Genomic DNA, 19,049 nt, shown 5'->3' on the forward strand with positions numbered 1-19,049 from the left:
AAGATTTATCGATAACGTTATTATGTGGCTATCTAAAAACCAAAGCTGTTATGTGGCGCTTACATCATTTAATTTGAATGTATGGGTACCACAGATGTATTAATCTCTACTTTAAGCTTTAGGTGTATTGACTGGTGAAACATTTAATATTTATTTTTACAATTTTTCCGAAAAATACAACACACAAACACTTGCTTGTCGATGTAGACACGTGATCTTGATATTGATCAAGTCTCATATAATATCAACAGTTCGTAATTAAGTAGGACACAAAATGGATTGGCACAACACATTTTCCATTTGAAGATGCAATGGCAAAGCATTCTTGTTATCTTCTGTTAACAAATGAATAAAGATCAGAATCATCAAGGAAGGAAATAGAATTAAATCAGTATAAATTGATTGAGCAATTGATTGTAAATTGATTCTAGGAAATCATACCATATACACATATGTAAAACTCTACATAAAGAATAGTAAGAACCGATGAATATACAACACACAATTTCCTACAATCTATCTCTTATACACTACTCTTCCCTCTTCTATGGCCAATACCAAAATCAAGATGGTATCAGAGCAGGGGTGAGACTCAAAGAAGTCTCATCACTGTCTCGGACCAATCTCAAACCAAAAGGCCAAAATCCGGCAGACCCTGTTCAAATCACCAAACAATCCTCAATGATCTATGGGTCTCCATCGACCAGAAACAACCCAATCGGATGAAACTCCCAGAGGGTATTGAAATCCATAATGCCGAGAAAGAAGAACAGAGACTATACCAACTGCTCGTAGTCCTAAACGACAAGTACGAAGGGATCAAGAAAGAAATACTTAGATTGGATCCACTACCATCCGTAGAAGTAGCATACGGAATCCTTCGGAGGGAGGACACCAAAGCGAGCGTTCTGAAATCAAGGGATACCGGGGCTACACATGGAGTCGCGGCTGGACTCATTACAAGGCAGCCATGGCCGAATCAAGCCGCTCACCGAAATCCCCTTCAACGAAGCGGCGGAAATACTGGCGGTAACTGGAGCAAGAAAACGGAGGAGGAGAAATTGAAGCTCACATGTAATCACTGTGGAAAGAAAAAGCATACTCGGGAAACATGTTTCGAACTCCATGGTTACCCGGAATGGTGGGAGGGTTGCAAATCTAAACAGAATCAAGCGTCGTTTCGAGGGGGAAGAGGAGTAGCTGTCATCGCGAACAGAGGGGGAGAGCCGGCTGCCACCGCCGGGAGCAACACCGAGGCCACAACAATCCGAGGCGGCAGCCAGCAAGGGCCGGAGGAGATAACCCTTGGTACAGTTTCCTTCGCAAATGGCGGAAATGGAGTGGAGGCGGATGGGGGTAAGTTAGGGTTTGGGGGTTTACCCTCAAGCCCTACCTTTTTTGAAAAATTAGGAAATGCACCCCAACCTATTAAATATCCCATGAATCAACCCCAAAGATCCATAAAATTCGAAACTCAGCCTCTCGTTTTTAAAAATCCCAAATCTGCCCCATTACTTTGCCAGAATAAATTTCAGCCACTCGAAAATTTGTCCGATAATTTGCCCGAATCATATGCTTTGCCCATATCCTCTGATGCCAAGAATCACAAATGGATTTTTGATTGTGGAGCTACAGATACTATAACTTTTGATAAATCTGATATATCTAGTATGCACAGGGCACCAAAAAGTCACATTCAAAATGCAAACGGAGAGTTGACGATAGTAGAGGGAGCGGGAACTGTTAAAATCTCACCCAGTTTGACATTGTCTAATTGCTTATATGTCCCCTCTATGTCACATAAATTGCTATCGATTAGTCATGTGACTAAAGAGTTGAATTGCACTCTCCTAATGCAACCCAATTTCTGCCTTTTGCAGGATATCAGGACAGGGAAAATTATTGGACGTGGCACTGAGCGGAATGGGATGTATTATGTGGATGAGATAGAGCAACACGGAAATGCTATGATGGCTCACGGGACGGCTGACAGGGAGGCTTGGTTGTGGCACCGCCGTCTAGGACATCCTTCGTCGGGTTATTTAAAATTGCTTTATCCTAAATTCAGTAAGGATTTGTATTGTGAAACCTGTATTTTGGCCAAAAGCCACAGACAAACCTACAAATCAAATAATACCAGAGTTGATTATTTGTTTTCTCTTGTCCATTCTGATGTTTGGGGTCCTTCACCGGTTTTAGGGGGGCAAGGTTTTAAATATTTTCTTCTTTTTGTGGATGATTGTACTCGTATGACGTGGGTATACTTTATGAAACAAAAAAGTGAACCCTTCCAGCATTTCACTCATTGATATATCGAAATATCGATACGATAACGATATTGATATTATCCATATCGAAAGTTCTTATATCAAAACTTTCGATACGATAACGATATGAAATTCTTTCATATCGATATTTTTGATACGAAACACGATACAACATTTTCGATACGATATATCATATCGACCCACCCCTAATAAAAACTCTTCGATCAGATAATGGAGGAGAATTGGTGAACTGTGATATGAAACAGTTCTGTCACGATAAAGGCCTTGTACACCAAACTACCTGCCCATATACCCCAGAACAAAACGAAGTGTCAGAGAGGAAAAACAGAACCCTTTTAGAAATGGCTCGTGCTATGCTTATCGAATCCAACACCCCAAGAAAATTTTGGCCTAAAGCAGTGGCCTCCTCAGTCTACCTATCAAACAGACTACCTTCGAGCTCACTAAACTTGAAAACCCCGCTAGAGATCCTCTCGACACTAGCGCAAATCCCATTACCTTTAACCCTTCGACCTCGGGTGTTTGGCTGTTCAGTTTTTGTCCACATTCCAAAACACGAAAGAACCAAATTATCTCCATGTGCAGTCAAATGTGTCTTTGTGGGATATGGAGTAAACCAAAAAGGATATAGATGTTTTGATCCTTAATCTAATCGTCTGTTCACCACAATGAACTGCGATTTCCTCGAAACAGACTACTACTTTAGCCATCTTAGTGGTCAAGGGGAGAGTGGTAGTAAGGTCGACCCACTAAGCTGTCCACCAATTCCAGTTTATCATGCACCAGCAAACCTGGCAGAGGAAGCAGAGGAGGATGACAAAACTGCCGAGCAAATCTCACATATACAGGCCCCAACGCCCAATGCCACTGTCCAGAATACTCCCTCACTGATATCCACTGTAAGTCCTTCTGTAGACTCTACTACACCTGAAAGAAGCTCTCTTAATTGTACTAACAATGTTACTGAAGGGAATCAAGAGACAGGTATAGACTCAGGGGAAGAGAGTCCAGATGAACCTGAGATTTGTGATTTGCTCGAGGAGCAGATTAGTGAAGGAGTTGGGGGGTACAAATTACCCTCAAGATTAAACAGGGGAGTTCCACCGAAAAGATACAGTCCTGACATTCACACAAAGGCAAAATACTCAAAAGCCTTTCTGGCCAAGAATCACCTCTCAGAAATGGCTCATGCGTTTGAGGCAGCGCTGTATGAAGAAGAAGAAATCCCGTGTACTGTGGAGGAGGCCTGGAGGCACAAGCATTGGAGAGAAGCAATGCAGAAAGAGATGGGAGCACTGGAAAGAAATGGCACCTTGGAAAAGTGCATGATACCTGATGGAAAGAAGGCAGTCGGATGCAAGTGGGTATTTACAATTAAACGTCGACCTGGTGGCTCTATTGAAAGATATAAAGCACGATTAGTTGCAAAGGGATATACACAGACCTACGGAATAGACTATGACGAGACATTCTCCCCAGTGGCGAAAATGAATACTATCCGAGTTCTACTTTCAGTAGCTGCGAACAGAGACTGGCCCTTACATCAGTTTGATGTTACGAATGCATTCCTGCACGGAGAATTGAAAAGAGAGGTATACATGGAGGCTCCCCCCGGTTTTTCCGATGGTTACAGTAAAGGAGAAGGATGCCGACTACGAAAGACCCTGTATGGACTCAAGCAGTCACCTAGAGTTTGGTTTGGGAGGTTTACTGAGGCTATGACAAAGTACGGATTCAAACAGAGCAACTCAGATCATACCTTGTTTTTAAAGAAAAGAGATGGTCGAATAACCTGTCTGATCATCTATGTAGATGATATGATCATTACTGGTGATGATACTGAAGAAATTGAAAGGCTCAAGGAGGGCCTATCACAAGAATTCGAGATGAAGAACTTGGGAAACCTTAAGTATTTCTTGGGGATAGAAGTATTAAGGTCGGAAGGAGGTATTTTTCTAAGGCAGAAGAAGTACATACTGGATATTCTTGCTGAGACGGGGTTACTAGACTGCAAACAGTCGACACACCAATTCTAGTGAACCACGGACTGCAGATCGTGGAAGGAGCAGAACCAGTAAGTCAGAGCAAATATCAGCGCTTGGTAGGAAAACTCATATATCTGTCTCACACCAGACCTGATATTGCTTATGCAGTAGGCATTGTGAGCCAGTTCATGCACCAACCACAGAAGGATCACTATGAAGCTGCGCTAAGAATCGTGAGATATCTAAAAGGAACAGTTGGACATGGAGTATTGTTCAAAAGAAATAAGCATCGAGGGATCTATGGATACACAGATGCAGACTGGGCAAACAATCCAATTGATCGGAAATCAACAGGGGGTTACTTCACCTTTGTTGAAGGTAATCTAGTTACTTGGAGGAGTAAAAAACAGAAAGTAGTTGCACTATCTAGTGCCGAAGCAGAGTTCAGAGGTATCAAGAGTGGATTGATGGAAATTTTATGGCTAAGAAGATTGATGAAGGAGATTGGATTGCCACAAGGAAAAAGTCAGTTGTTTTATGATAACAAGGCTGCAATTAGTATATCTGAGAACCCAGTACAACACGACAGAACCAAACATGTGGAAGTTGATAGGCACTTCATCAAGGAAAATATTGAGAGCGGAGCTGTGGAACTACCCTTTGTACGATCTGAAGATCAGTTGGCGGACATCCTCACCAAAGTGGTCAATTCGAAGAGCTTCTCCAGCGTTCTGTGCAAGTTGAGCTTCGGAGATCCCACCACTCAACTTGAGGGGGAGTGTTAACAAAGGAGTAAAGATCAGAATCATCCAAGGAAGGAAATAGAATTAAATCAGTATAAATTGATTGAGCAATTGATTGTAAATTAATTCTAGGAAATCATACCATATACACATATGTAAAACTCTATATAAAGAGTAGTAAGAACCGAAGAATATACAACACACAATTTCCTACAATCTATCTCTTATACACTACTCTTCCCTCTTCTATGGCCGATACCAAAAACAAGAGAAGAACTTCCACTTAGAGCTTGTTTTCTTCAATAGGTTCGAGCCCACATCCATACTATTTGGCAAGAGCATGAATGTAGATGCTCTTATTGGTAGTGAAAAGTGAGTGGGCATGGCAACCCGTTCATCTTTTCTCTGTCAATGCAAGATTTTCCCTTACTTTTTTCACAATTTGTAGTGTTGTTGCTCCGAGATTGTCATTTCTTCCTTCAAGTCCATCATAGATTGTGCGCGAATGTTGTACGAGCTGTTCATAGTCAACGCTAGTTCATCTATGATGATATGTAGAGATTTGCCAAAAAGTTCATAAAGGTTGTGAATCGTAGTGATTTTGGGGTGCCGGAAGGCCACCTTGATACTAAAACAAAGTTGCCAGATAGTCCATGATTATTTTTGATCGGAGAAGACCGTCGATAACAACCAAAAAGAACTTGGGACTAATGTGTTTGAGGGAGTGGATTGGGGGATGTAAAGTGTGTTTAACGAAGAATGAATAATATTAATACTAATACTACTCCAATCCTCCGTCCCACTAAATGTGAAACGTGTTCCACTTAAAATGAAAACAACATAATCTCTACTTTATTCTTTCTTTTACTTTGTTGTCTCTCCACTTAACACACAAAACAACATTATATAAAAAAATTTGCCGAAAAGAAAATGCTTCTGGACAGATGGAGTCTTATGATTTCATTTCTTGAATGTGGATCATGATGATTACATTTGCTATTAAAGGAGATGCAAGAGGTTATTCATCTAATTCATCCAGTTCATGAATGTCAAACAATTGAACTAACTAGGCCCTCAACTTTAGAAAACGTCGACCAGTTGCTACTCTGTGTCATCGATCATCTTTCCTTCCTTTGCATGCATCAAAATGATAGCTTGAACAAAATAAATGTACAAGTATTAATTTATATAAATCCATAAATCAGATTAATTTAAAATAAAGTCTAAATAATTGAATTAGTCATGATTAGATTTTTTACATAAAATATTTTACTCATACGTCTAAAATCTTTCAGCCATTATAATGAAAAGTTTTAAGCAAAGGCGAAATATTCAAACTAGTGACATACTACTGTATATTTTTTTCTAACTCTTTAATAGTCAATTTGATGTAGGATATAGATACCGCTCAAATAAATAGAACATAAAAATTGAACATCAGCAATTTTACAATAAAAAAGCAAGTGAAAACATTGGGACAATTGACCTCCAAACTCTTAAAATAAAAATATACGGAGTACCATTTGTCTACACTATTGAATTTTAAATTTTTAATAGATTAATTATTCTTTCTAAATTATAATGAGCCATTTGTTATGACTAGTAGCAGTTGATTTAGACATTGAGCACCCAAGTTACCAACTTTCTTTATGAGACATTTCATTGTATCATGCAATTGTGGAGAGATGAAAACAAGAAATATAGTCCCCTCAAAAAGGACATAGATATTTCAGAAAAAATGTGGTTCAAGATAACCCTGTCCATTTCTGATCACAAATGCCCTAAATCAGGCACTAAAATCTTGAGGTTGTCCCTAGCTAGGCATCTGCTACACATAAAAAACAACACTAATCTAACATATAGTAACAATTAGTATTTCCTTTGAAATTCAACAAGACAGAAGCAAACCACAAAAAATAACATTGGCTGTGCAAACACAAACCAGTAGCAATAAGCATGTCCGTTAACATTAAACGACACATGTAGTGAAACGAGTCGCTATCAAATCAAGAACTGGCGGCACGAAATTAACCAATGATCCTGACTGCCAAGACTGTGAACCATGATATGCCTTAAGCACAAGCATCAGTTGTTCAGTGATCAAATTTGAGTCAAAAAGCTATTAGTTCAGTTATATGACTTGAAGAATATATAATCATCTTTGAGCTATTCCAACAGAGGAGCAAGTAGAGGTGATATGGTCGTTTCGGGAAGATCCATGCTAAGTGTCACTAGTATACCAGCCAGTGCAGAGACGGCTGGAACAAGCCCGAGCCCGTATCTGGTGGCAGACAGCGCGAATATGGGATTGTCTTTATGCACTTCGTCCGGAGTTGAGCCTGCACAATAAGTGAATCTAAGCAACCAAACATATGGAAACAATCAGCCATTACAAACTAGTTTGTAGAGGCTTACTTTGATATGACTCAAGAACGGTTAATGCTATTCCACATATTATTTTGTCCAAAAAGCTCAATGATCCGTACACAAAGGCACATCCGTTGAGATCTCCACCGACTAGGAAGCTCTGCATGCTCATCCCGGACACCTGGTCATTCAACGAATTAAGCCCATTGTCAAGAAATGTGACGGACAATCTCATAAAAAAAACACAAATACAATCACATGCTGCGTACCAACATCAAGGCATTTGCCACTCCAATCACTACTGATATAAGGTACATGAAATCTTTCATGCTGCTCGGCAAAAAGAGGATGAAAACACCAGAAATCATCCACAGAAGGCCCCCAGCGGAATAGGCAACCTTCAACCTATGACTACTCCACGCCATCTCCTATGTAAACAACGAGCGTTAGTGGAAAGATGTTAAGTTGATCGAATGAGTAAGAAATTCAGAGGTAATTTGGTTTCAATCGAACCTGTAGGATGATTGATGTGACAAAGCTGCATACAAAGATGACCGCGGGCACCTAGCCACACAAATTTTGGACATATTACAAGACATCAAATATATTTTTTTTATATACTAGAAATCACTTGAATATTGTACCACAGCTTTGGAAGATTGGTCCATATTCAGCTCATTGACAACATAAAAAGCAAGAAATGCCTGTTTCACCACGAAAATAAACTGATAAATAAGGATGTAGGCAAATTTTTAACCCAGTCACTCTAGTATATGCTAACCTGTGATACATTTGTGACAAGTCTAGTTAGCACGTATACTAGTGCTACTTGGTGGTATAACAACTTACGAAACCAGTATGTCCAAGAAATTCTGGCATAACCTTTTTCACCAGCTCCTCTTTTTAATCTGCACAAATGGAATCCAAACTTAACATGTCTAAACTTGAGGTACTAATTTCAGCTGATAAACCTGAATTTCAACATATGTTACTAACCTTGGCTCTGCAGTTCCGAGATAAAATATAGCGACAAAACAGCAACCAATGAAGATTGATGAATAAGCTATCCAGCGGTACTGAAATGATAAAACGAAATGAAAAAGCAGACGGATAAAAGTACCTAGAAAATGTACTGGAATTTTACATACCTGATATTCAACTTCAATAATCGAACGCCTAGTATTGAACTTGAATACGACAAAAGCAACAGCATAAAGACTAAGGTTCGCAACCTAAAGCAAAAACGAAGTTCAGGAAATCAGAGAAGATGAACATGTGAAATTATACTAATATAATGGATGAAAGCATAGTAGAACTTGTAACCATTGTGAAGGCATTACGACAACTGGTCATAACTACTCGGCTTGTTGAATTCAGGGTGATGCAGTTCACCATTGACCTTCAACAAGAGCAGGCTTGGTTACAGGCGTGAAACTTGAACGTGAAGAAGACATTATTAAGAATACGATAAAAGACTTGGATTACATGTGTGAAATTTGAGTAGCAGCCCAGCCAATATTGAAAATTGCAGCGAAGACGCTATAACTGATGGTTTGTGCACTCGATGAATACGACCCTATGATTTTGCAAGGCATGCAGCCACCAAAGACGGAAGAAAATGAAGCTGCAACCAAAAGAGATCCCGCAGCATGCCATAGCTTGAAGCTCCCGTACCTGTCGATCTAAGAGAAAAAGAAACCCGAGATTATCACCTTTACATACTCTAGCACTTCAGAGCAGAAATCTGATAATTTTGTAAGTTTATGCAGACATAAATGAAGTTATAAAATAGTTTATACACGTACCAGTTCACCCGAAAATACAGTCATGAAGCCATCAGCAATTTGACCGGAGAGCATGACAATGGCAGCATCACTATGAAGAGAAGGCCAATGCATACATCTCAAACATGAGAAACCACCAAAACAACAACTACAAAAGAGAAGCATAGGGAGTGAGAAGCAAAGTCCAAACCTTGGGGATAGGCCGATGTCGGTCATGAACACTAAGAGATATGTAAACCAACAAGCAGATGTTATATCATTCAGCATGTGTCCCACACCGTAGTAGAGGACAGCGCATCTCCCAACGGGCTTGGTGCACGAATCATCATCAGTAAAGGCCCCAGTCATGCTGTTTTACAAGGCAAGATGTGGTGAGTTCCTGCAAGTTACAGCCATTTGATAAATCAAAAGCTTCTTCAGCCACCCATGCATCATAGATTCATAGTAAAACTGAATGCTGCAGAAAAATTCAATATCTTAGAAGAGTTTGATTTCATACCTCTGTCACTGTGATGATTTAGATTCCCATTTCAACTCTACAGTATGGTCACTTAATGTTAGTGTGGAAAAATACAAGGAAAATGCTAACTGATTATATTATATCTCAAGAATCATGCTCTTTCTCTCTTTGTTTGTTTGGTTTTGTCATTTATTTAATGATTAAGAGTTTGTTCATATTTCTAGATCCTTCTCATCATTGCTATATATAGCTACTGTGGATGTATATTGATTGGTGAATGAAATACAGAATATTTCCAAGTCTCTTTTTCATAGTATTACTTTACTAAATTCCTAATAGTACTACTTAATAACCAGAATAATCAATATGGATTGGAAATTACTTTATTATAGTAAGTTATTTAGTAGTAGTATTTATTTATGGAATCTGCATAGGAAAAAAGGAACAAATAAATGACAATCCTTATCCCGGAATAATATTTTCCATTTTCACTTTCTCTGAATTCATAGAGGCTCTTCTTAAAATATAATCGATCAAATCTTCAATTTAATTAACGTGTCTTCAAATGGGGTGTTTCAAAATCTACTATAACATAAATTATAATAGTAAATATATTTGTTTGTATATTTATATTGTATCGAACTATATTTATGCAAATTGATACTACTATTATAATTTTTTAAATACATCATTGTAATATAAACTTTTACCCTAAAAAATAGTAAAATCAGTGGGAATTGAACTATTTATTGTAGAATTTTCATATGCTTCTATTTGCAGCGGTAATAGAAGTCTAATAATGTAAACAAATTAATTAATATCCTGATTTTCATACTCATTCAATATAATTAAGCTTCCAGTCTTGAGAAATATATCTCATTTTTAACACTTCCACTATTCCAGTTTCAAGAGATCACAAATTAACTTCAGAATCGTAATACGTTGGTTTTGTAAACTTTAAAGACAAAACAGTAAGGTGATATGAAATATTTATACATAATATACATTCATGTTTTATTTAATTTGAAATATTCTCTTACGATATGGCCAACTGTCTAAATATCTGACTTGGAAAGGTTAATCTTTTCCTAAATTATGCAACTATGACATATTAATTCGTTTCAAAATAATCAATAATTATTAACCTGATTTAAATATAAAATACCTAAAAAAGTCTAATTATATATATTTATCACTACTATATATTACTCCCTTCATTGCACAATAAGAATAACACTTTACTATTTTGGTCTTACCCTCAATATCAGACTTGATTTTTACCATAAATGAAATGAAGCTCACATTCCACTAACTCACTTCACTCATATTTTATTATGAAACCAATATAAAAAAGTGGATCTCATATTCCACTAACTTTTTCAACCCACTATTCCTTACATTTCTTAAAACTCGTGCCTACAATAATATTGACTCCTACTGTCACTACTGTCACTACTTCTTAAATCATGCAATTAAAATACACACATTGAGTATAGCCAGATAATCATGCAATTTCAAATTATGAATATGCCTCAGGCATATTATAGCCAGATAATATTCTGTTGGGTATAATCAACCTCAATTGAAGGAAGAAGCAACAAGATATGCAGTCTGAACACTGATTACTTGCTAATTTTAATCAATCACATGCCATGCATAAGCTCAAAGTTAGATAAAAGAATCCAGTATCCAAACTTTTTGTATAAATATTTTGCGTGTTGGCACAGTGGTGGTGTGCTTAATGTCTAATCCCAAAGGTCCTAGGTCCACTGTGACACCTTTAAATTTCTATTCATTTATCAATACAAAAAGAAATCGAGGTAGTATAATACAAGATCAAGATTCAAGAACTAGGATACAGAAAAAGAATAGACCGAACCCTACTTCAGGTCCCTGACAAGACCCTTCTTTGGCTAACACCGAAGCACCATCGGGTGTTCATTAGCTCGATAGACAGCACCAAAATTCCCAACGCACACATGGCTTAAATATTAAGGTGAACACTCGGAGAAAAACTTGCCAGAACAAGCATCCGCTGCAGAGAATACATCAACTATAATACTACTTCATATTCTAGGTTTCATGTGGTTGTACCACAAGTTCTGCACCTGTTCCAAAATTGTTATGTTTCTTCTCAAATAGGTAATTCAGAAAGCAAATCTGCACTTTCATCTCCATCCTCTCTCTTAGATTTAGCTTCGAGTTTATTCTGCTTCCCGATGGCCTCAGATATAGCCTTTGGCAGCCAAAAGCCAGGCCGCTCAAGAGATGATGCCCGATCAAGCACCAGAGGCTCCCGCAGAGTGATTTGGATGCCGTCATACGTCCACAGGCTTAACTGTGCTTCACCTTTCAAGCCTATCGAGAACCAACCCAATCCAGCCACTGCAACATCGACACTGTTCACGTCCCAGCTTGTTCCAGATGCTTTAATATCTCTTTTCACCCATTCACCCAATTCAGGGACCCTGTCTTCCCCAATAGGCGGCTGAAATACGTATGAAACCAAAAAAATTGTCATAATGTGTTCTTTATATCAAAACTGTAACCACATGAGTATATATGGTTGCTCTGCAAATCATAAAATAGGGCTAATACAGTGTGAAAAAGAAAGGATAAACTAAAATAAAACTAAATGAGCAAAATTTGAAACAAGGCAAAGGGGGCTAAAAGTGAGAAGATAACATCTAATGAAATATTTACGGGAGCAAACTGGCCAGTATAAATGACTAAAAGACTAGTTCCAATTAGAAGAGACTTTCTCATGTAAAATTATACTCCAACTAATAATTAATGAAGTTGTGAAATAAGTGGAACCATTCGAGAAGATTTTAAACTCAGAGGGTCATTGATATATCGAATGCAAGTAATGTATACTTAATAAGAACCACTTATTAGTTCAAAAAGTAATTGAGGTAAAACTAAAAACCAACATGCTTAAGTTATTCCATTTAACTAACCCGGGCTCTCACCTGCAATCTAATTCCAGCATGCTTGTTCTTTGTCTCATCAGCATTTTCTGTCTTTCCCAGGTGAAGAGACACACTATTTGATGCCCAGATTGTTACGTAGATAGTTTGTACAGAAGCCTGGTCAAGATCAAGTCTGACTAAGCCACCAACATGTATAGTTTGACCAGCCTGCATGTGGTTAAAATAATCATTAAGCTAAGCTTGATATAGCATATGATCAACAATGTGTTAGTTAAGGCGGCTGGTTGCTGGAAACCAAGACAAAAACACTGGAAAAAGAAGAAGGAACAGAGAAAAACCACCACTAGTTGGACTGGAACTGGACTTTTGAAAATAAATTACAAAAGATAAATCTCCTCTGAAAAAGCCACCTCCAAAAAGGGCTAAACACCTCCGAAGAGGGCTACAGGAATCGCTGAACTAGAAAGTATTTTTCTGGACAATTGACAATTCACAAGTAGGAAACAAAGCCTTAGTTATAAGACTCTACAGATAGACTCATAATATAAATAAAACTCTATCTTGACTTTTTCAAATATATTCCCTATCTCTAACAAACTACTAACTAGAATCCTTAGACACAATAAACAAACAGAAATTAATTAACAACTAAAGGAACAGAGGGAACAGAACAGAACAGGAACGTCCTCTATAACTAGACCTCGATCACAATGCTATGACAACTAAAAGGTGCTATCAAAAGAGATAAGAGAGAGAGATCATATAAGGAGTGCAATTGAAACACTAATCATGTCAAGTAGAAAGAAACAGAATAAAGAAACGGGAGGTCACGACAAAAGATAGATTATCAGATAGACAAATGGACAACTATATAATATTTTCAGCTTATTACATGATGCATTGGTACAGTAATTGGGTTTTTGGCACATATATTCTTGCCACCTCATAGACTAGCACTTTCAACATAAACAGCAATATTGTTCATTACAAGATGTGGCACAAAAAGTAACACACTTAGAAGGGGACCAACATGGGTTGAAGGAAAGTATACAGTTTCTTCTACTTGAAGTTAAGTTGTTTACTTGTTTAAGGGAAAACATAAACTGAGTTTCTTTGGTGACATAATCATACACTTATCCAACTTAGTTCTCTGTTCATACTGCCTCGACCCCTCCAAGACTCTCAATTTCAGCCTTCCAGGGATAAAAATATATGGATTATGGCATTTCCCAGCTTACACTATCTCATCTAAGAGATGACCCTTCTACTTCTCACCTTGCTCAAAGTGAAAAATCAGCTAGTAACACTAAAGAAGCTTCTTCCTCATTACTCATTAGACAGTTAATATTCTTATATCTATGTTAGAGCAGTCAATAGTCATCTATAGTTGCTAAGGGTATTACCAAAAGTCTAGGTATTGAATAACTTGCCTTTATTCTAAAAGTTCTGGGCTGAAGCTCTTTCCGTATCTCGGCCATTTTTTGCTCATCCCTGTTCAATCTCATAGACATTAAATACGGGTGCAAAAGCCCCGGAGTGTCGTACATCTTTGCCTTAGCAGGCAGAATCCCTCCAATCCTCAGTATCCCAAGTGTTGTTCCAGGAATTGGAGCTTCTGTCAGCTTTGCAACCTTCACACCTTCTTTCTTGGAAAATGCATTGATCAATGTTGACTTCCCAGCATTCTGAGATCCAATAACCCATACATTCCCTCTAGGCCCAGCCAAATTCTTGATGAAAGCAAGCAAGTTCCTCACACCCAAATCTTTCCTAGAACTAACCATGTAGACCCCAGTAAGCTTAGGTGCACCGTTTGCCTTGGCACGGTGCCGGACCCATCTATCCAACCTTGCAGGTGAAATCTGGGAAGGAAGAAGATCGACCTTTGTAGCTACCAAAACAAGCTTTGGCAACTTTTTACTATTCTTGCCATCTTGACCCTCTGCCAGCGCTTTGAACAAGGACTTGGCTGCACGTTTAGGGAACGACCCCTCAAAATCAACACAGTCAACCACCATAACCACCACAGTGGCATCCGCATTCCCCGTGGGCTTCATCAATCTCGTGCTTATCAACCGATCAAAATCAAAATCAGGTATCAAATTCTCAGCCACCTGATTCTTAACACACCCATAATTCCTAAGCGAATGGCACCTCGCACAAACTGTCACCTCCACTATCTCTCGTTCAGCCTCCCTGGAGATTCTCTTCTTCTCTGCCTTGGACACCTTTTTCCTTTTCCTCTTCTCTAGTGTCTCCTCCGTGGTGTTGCCATATCCAACACCAGCTGGAGCGAATCCATCTAACTCTTTCGCGTACTCATCCTCCTCATCTTCCAACTCCGATTCCCAATCATCCGAATCCCAGTCACTCCCATCCTTTTCAAGCTCCTCCAGTTTCGCCTTAATGTCATCATCGTCATCATCACTATCTAACTCCTCCAATTCACTAAAGTCCTCATCATCTTCAAACTCATCAAAATTCTCATCCAATAAATCCTCTATTGTTTCAATCGATCTTTTCACTTTCTTCTCTCTTTCCTGAAAATATCCTGGGAAGTTTGGGTCTCTATCTTGCATAAACACTCCACAACCAGGACATATAGGCCCATAATTCTGATCATCATCTCTCCCTTCGCTCAAAATCACACCTTTATCGCCTTTTCTGGAATTACTCGCATATCTTTTCTCAAGTTTCTGACCAGTTGCTCCACTACACCTAACCAAACACAAATCCTTCTTGTAATGCTTTTCTTTCTTCCTTCCTATATCCAATCCTGTAAAGAAGGGACTAAGACTACCGTGTTTTGCCCATATATTCTGAAAAAGCGAAATGGAAGAAGAAGCATAGAAAAATTTACCGGTAAAAAGATGATATTTTGACGAAGGTTTTCTTCCAATACTGTTCTTCAAGGATAGGTTGACGGTGCTTGAAGATAGAGAAATGGTTGACAGCATAACTGCCATTCTAGTTTCTTTTCACCTTAGTAATTTTCCTTCTTGAAACTTAAGGATTCAGGGTTTAGGACCTGGGAGAGCAAGATAAAAACCCATGAACACCAAAATTAAATGGAAATATTCTATGTAAAAAATCGAAACAAAAAATAATCAAATCTGAAAATGGATAATGAGATAATCAACAGACAACAGTCAATTAAACAGAAATTTGGGAATGGTGGCAGTCGCCGTGGCGAAGTATTGTTTTTTTTAAATTCTTGTCCAAAACTAGCAATTTTTTCACAACTCTAGCCAAATTTTCATTTTAAAATCAAATATAGTTTGATTAATGCTATGTCATTATACATCTCTATCAACTTAATTATATCTGTATCGACTCATTCTCTCATGTTACGAATTAAGTGATAGTCAAAATTATTTTAAAAAACAAATAAACACATTTTTATTTTTATTTTGAAATTTCTATTTTTCTTAATTGAATTAATTAACTAAAAATCATCATAACTGTAACACCCCTTATTCAATTAAAGAAATAATCAAACAAGTGATGTCACTTCAAAACATTTTCTCATTTAAAAGATGTGATCTAATTTTTATTCAAATCCACCAACGTAAAACAAAGACAATATTTTGAAAGTAATCGAGCAGTCCCTTGATAAAAGTCTTGACATGCCACTGACTAACCGTTAAAAAAATTACTTAGAATACTAGTGACTTGATCCTTCAACAGCTGCACCTATGACCAGATAAGTATACAATTCAATCTGCAAAAACAAATCTTGAAGGGTGTGAACTTCATAAGCCTAGTAGAGTATTCATACATTCTAACAAGATTTTCAAAACAATTAAACCTTTTGCTTGGCTAACATACCTTCATTAATTTTTTCAAAACAATTTAACAATTACAACTACACAGTAGAAAATTTTCTCCAAATTAACTCTTACTTGGCTAACATGCCTTCATTAATTCTTTCAACTTTTGGAGCTTTTAACATTCACTGCATTACAATATCTTTAAATAATAAACTGCTTTTGCTCGGAGTAACGTAGGAGTGGAGCCCTATACCACAAGAAACCTCTTGATGTCTAGTTTAATTTGGAAAAAGGTAATCCCAAAAAACTCCAAGGGATTAGGGATTTAGGAACATTTTATTACAGCTTGCCAGGTTGTGACAGATCCTAGCAAACGTTTTGCAGGAATTTTTTAAAATAGCAAACGTTGATGAAATGAGTTGAATTTTTTTGAGGGGCCTTCCTAAGACATGATAATATCGAAAGAAAATTTTATAATATGATTTCCAACACTTTGGTGTGGCCGAAACTAACCAGTACAGTAGGGCAAGAACACAATACAAAGTACAAGTGACTTCATATTTATTGAGTAATTCCCTCAAACAATTCATACTCAACAGCAAAACAAATCATGATTCTTCTCCAAAGTTCCTCTTTTATTTTCAATTCATCTACAATTTATAGGTTAGAGACTAAATTAAATTAAATCCCAAACCAAACAATTAGCACAAACCCACCAAGGCAAGTACCCGAATCATATTCATTCTTTCACAAGAGTCGGGAGTCATCCATTTTAATTCTGAAATTCAAGCATAGAGGATAAAATAAGTGAGTTGGAATCAGCTGTTACCTTAATTTCACAAGCTTTGGGATTAGAGGTGTTGAACTTTAAGCTTTAAATCCCACTTCCAAGGACATTACAAGAGAAGGAAGATGGAGATAGGTCACATGGGACAAAGGAGGACAGCGACGTCGTGCCGGAGAGGCAATAACGGCGACGGTGATAAAAGAGAGCCGAGTGAATGGATGAATGCAGTTAGCCAAAATTTAGATGACTCTACCCTTTTCTTTTTCATATCCTGCTCTCTATTTATTTTTCTCGTTTTTCATTTCTTTCTCTTTTTTTTTGAGATTTAAATGAGCTTTTTAAACTAATCCTCTTTCTTTTTCTTTCTTAATTATTCATCATTTTTCTTTTAGGCATAGTTAAAGAATCAAAACTTGATCAAGTAGGTGGAAAAAATTATAAATACGAGACGTTAGATGATAATTGTTTTCGTATCGATGAGTCGTCATGCTTTTAAACCTTCGAATAATAGTCTCATTTTTCATCTTTTAAAAATTTCTTTCTCACCATATACGTATAATTAAAATAGTATTCATCGAATCATTTCTCATTCAATACTCATCCACAATAAATGGTCATTTTTTATGCTAATCAACTGGTTGGTGCAGATTGAATTGCAGACAGATTAAAGGTGTATTGTAATTTTTAGTAAGTCACTAAGTTGGGGCATTTTGATTCGATTTTGTATTTAAGGATTTATATTACTCTTTCACTAGCCCAGCAGTCTGCGGTTTAATTCTCTTATGGCCCAACTTTTATAACCACAAAATAGTAAGTAACTAAGTATAGTACTAGTAGTAGTATTTTAGTTTATAAGTGTTGTGCATATTTTTGTTTGATGCCCAAAACTTGATAACCAACATAAATGTTACTCAGAACAAATGAAGATGGGTCTCAGCCGGTTCACGAGATGCCATCCCAAACCAACTGCGCCACATATACGACATACTATAAATTGTTGTTTGCATATGTAATACTACCTCCGTCCCCCAAATTTTGACGCACTTTGATCCGACACGGGTTTTAAGAAATGTAATGGAAAGTGAATTAAAAAAGTTGGTGGGATGTGAGTCCTACTTTTAAAGTATTAGTTTTATAATAAAATGTGAGTATGAATAAATTAGTGGAATATGGGGTCCACTACCAAATAAATATAGTCAAAAAGTGAACTGTGTCAAATTTTCAGGAACGGACCAAAATAGTAAACTGTGTCAAAATTTGGGGGACGGAGGTAGTATATACTTAAATCAATAAATTGATGGGTACCCCGGCCCCAACGTGGCTTCGTCACGGCTGAAATAAAACTTCAAATAATCATTTTTTGGTTGGCATCTCGTAGTAGCAAGTAGGACAACAATGACTCTTCCTCAGCCGTTTCACGATGTATTCGACATGAAACAAATGAGTACATGGCATCTGAAACGCCATGGTTCCAATGATCTCCTCTGAGCAGATGGCGCAAGGATAAGACGTCTCTGTTGCCGCCACATCACTATTAAACTTCATCATCCGAAACCCCGAGGCAGCTATGGCCATGCGGCCCTTGCCAAAGATATACACATAATAGTGTCCGATCCGTATGTTCAAATCGACATTTAATTCGAAATGCTTGATTTTGTTGAGCACCTCTTCATTTGAAATTCCAGTAGCTCTTAGAACCTTTTCCCATACAAGCTTGATCACGGGTGTGCACACGAACTCGTCCCCTCCCATATTGTTGGGGAATGGGGTCTAGCTGTGCTTGTCGACCCGGAGATAATTGCGGATGAGTTTTCCGACCGCCTCTTGTATGTCATCGTAGGACAAGCGACCTCGGGCAATGACATGGGCGGTTGCCGTGGTGGAATTGTCCAAGGAAGGAAAGGGAAGAGGACATAGGGCGGGTTCGGAATT

At 37.8% G+C, this 19,049-nt stretch overlaps 2 protein-coding genes and 1 long non-coding RNA gene across 5 annotated transcripts; all 3 read right to left on the bottom strand.

Annotated features, from left to right (window-relative positions):
• Positions 1-398: 398 nt before the first annotated feature.
• LOC125186958 lies at positions 399-1,331 on the bottom strand. Its single transcript, XR_007170546.1, has 2 exons — positions 1,134-1,331; positions 399-1,033 (listed from the first exon to the last, which is right to left on the bottom strand). It is a non-coding gene; the product is annotated as an uncharacterized LOC125186958 (long non-coding RNA).
• A 5,685-nt stretch (positions 1,332-7,016) lies between these two features.
• LOC125207906 (major facilitator superfamily domain-containing protein 12-like) lies at positions 7,017-9,723 on the bottom strand. The gene is made up of 13 exons (XM_048107452.1): positions 9,667-9,723; positions 9,358-9,546; positions 9,189-9,258; positions 8,869-9,065; positions 8,707-8,782; positions 8,532-8,615; positions 8,380-8,459; positions 8,165-8,291; positions 8,028-8,087; positions 7,897-7,947; positions 7,653-7,811; positions 7,432-7,564; positions 7,017-7,355 (listed from the first exon to the last, which is right to left on the bottom strand). Exons 2-13 carry the CDS (start codon positions 9,513-9,515, stop codon positions 7,183-7,185), a joined length of 1,368 nt encoding a protein of 455 aa, XP_047963409.1. The 5' UTR covers positions 9,516-9,546; positions 9,667-9,723; the 3' UTR covers positions 7,017-7,182.
• A 1,676-nt stretch (positions 9,724-11,399) lies between these two features.
• LOC125201038 (GTP-binding protein BRASSINAZOLE INSENSITIVE PALE GREEN 2, chloroplastic) lies at positions 11,400-17,371 on the bottom strand. Of its 3 annotated transcripts, none has more exons than XM_048098913.1 (6): positions 17,160-17,371; positions 16,202-16,281; positions 15,421-15,588; positions 13,991-15,336; positions 12,600-12,767; positions 11,400-12,115 (listed from the first exon to the last, which is right to left on the bottom strand). In XM_048098913.1, the coding sequence occupies exons 3-6, from the start codon at positions 15,524-15,526 to the stop codon at positions 11,762-11,764; spliced, it is 1,974 nt and encodes a 657-aa protein (XP_047954870.1). In that variant the 5' UTR covers positions 15,527-15,588; positions 16,202-16,281; positions 17,160-17,371; the 3' UTR covers positions 11,400-11,761. The 3 variants fall into 3 exon arrangements, with proteins under 3 accessions (XP_047954870.1, XP_047954872.1, XP_047954871.1); XM_048098915.1 differs by having other exon boundaries at positions 16,202-16,295; XM_048098914.1 differs by lacking the exon at positions 16,202-16,281 and having other exon boundaries at positions 17,160-17,370.
• Positions 17,372-19,049: the final 1,678 nt, after the last annotated feature.

Source organism: Salvia hispanica, chromosome 1, assembly GCF_023119035.1.
Source record: "Salvia hispanica cultivar TCC Black 2014 chromosome 1, UniMelb_Shisp_WGS_1.0, whole genome shotgun sequence".
NCBI classification, from domain to species: Eukaryota; Viridiplantae; Streptophyta; class Magnoliopsida; order Lamiales; family Lamiaceae; genus Salvia; species Salvia hispanica.

What these genes read in the sequence shown, in the direction of transcription:
- LOC125207906 (XM_048107452.1), bottom strand. Translation starts at nt 9,515, where the DNA reads ATGACTGGGGCCTTTACTGATGATGATTCGTGCACCAAGCCCGTTGGG. An exon ending in TCACATCAATCATCCTACAG is followed by an intron (nt 7,812 to 7,896) that starts GTTCGATTGAAA and finishes TTGTTTACATAG; the next exon opens with GAGATGGCGTGGAGTAGTCA. An exon ending in TGGCAAATGCCTTGATGTTG is followed by an intron (nt 7,565 to 7,652) that starts GTACGCAGCATG and finishes TTGAATGACCAG; the next exon opens with GTGTCCGGGATGAGCATGCA.
- LOC125201038 (XM_048098913.1), bottom strand. Translation starts at nt 15,526, where the DNA reads ATGGCAGTTATGCTGTCAACCATTTCTCTATCTTCAAGCACCGTCAAC. An exon ending in CCAGAACTTTTAGAATAAAG is followed by an intron (nt 12,768 to 13,990) that starts GCAAGTTATTCA and finishes AACCACATGCAG; the next exon opens with GCTGGTCAAACTATACATGT. An exon ending in ATGCTGGAATTAGATTGCAG is followed by an intron (nt 12,116 to 12,599) that starts GTGAGAGCCCGG and finishes TACGTATTTCAG; the next exon opens with CCGCCTATTGGGGAAGACAG.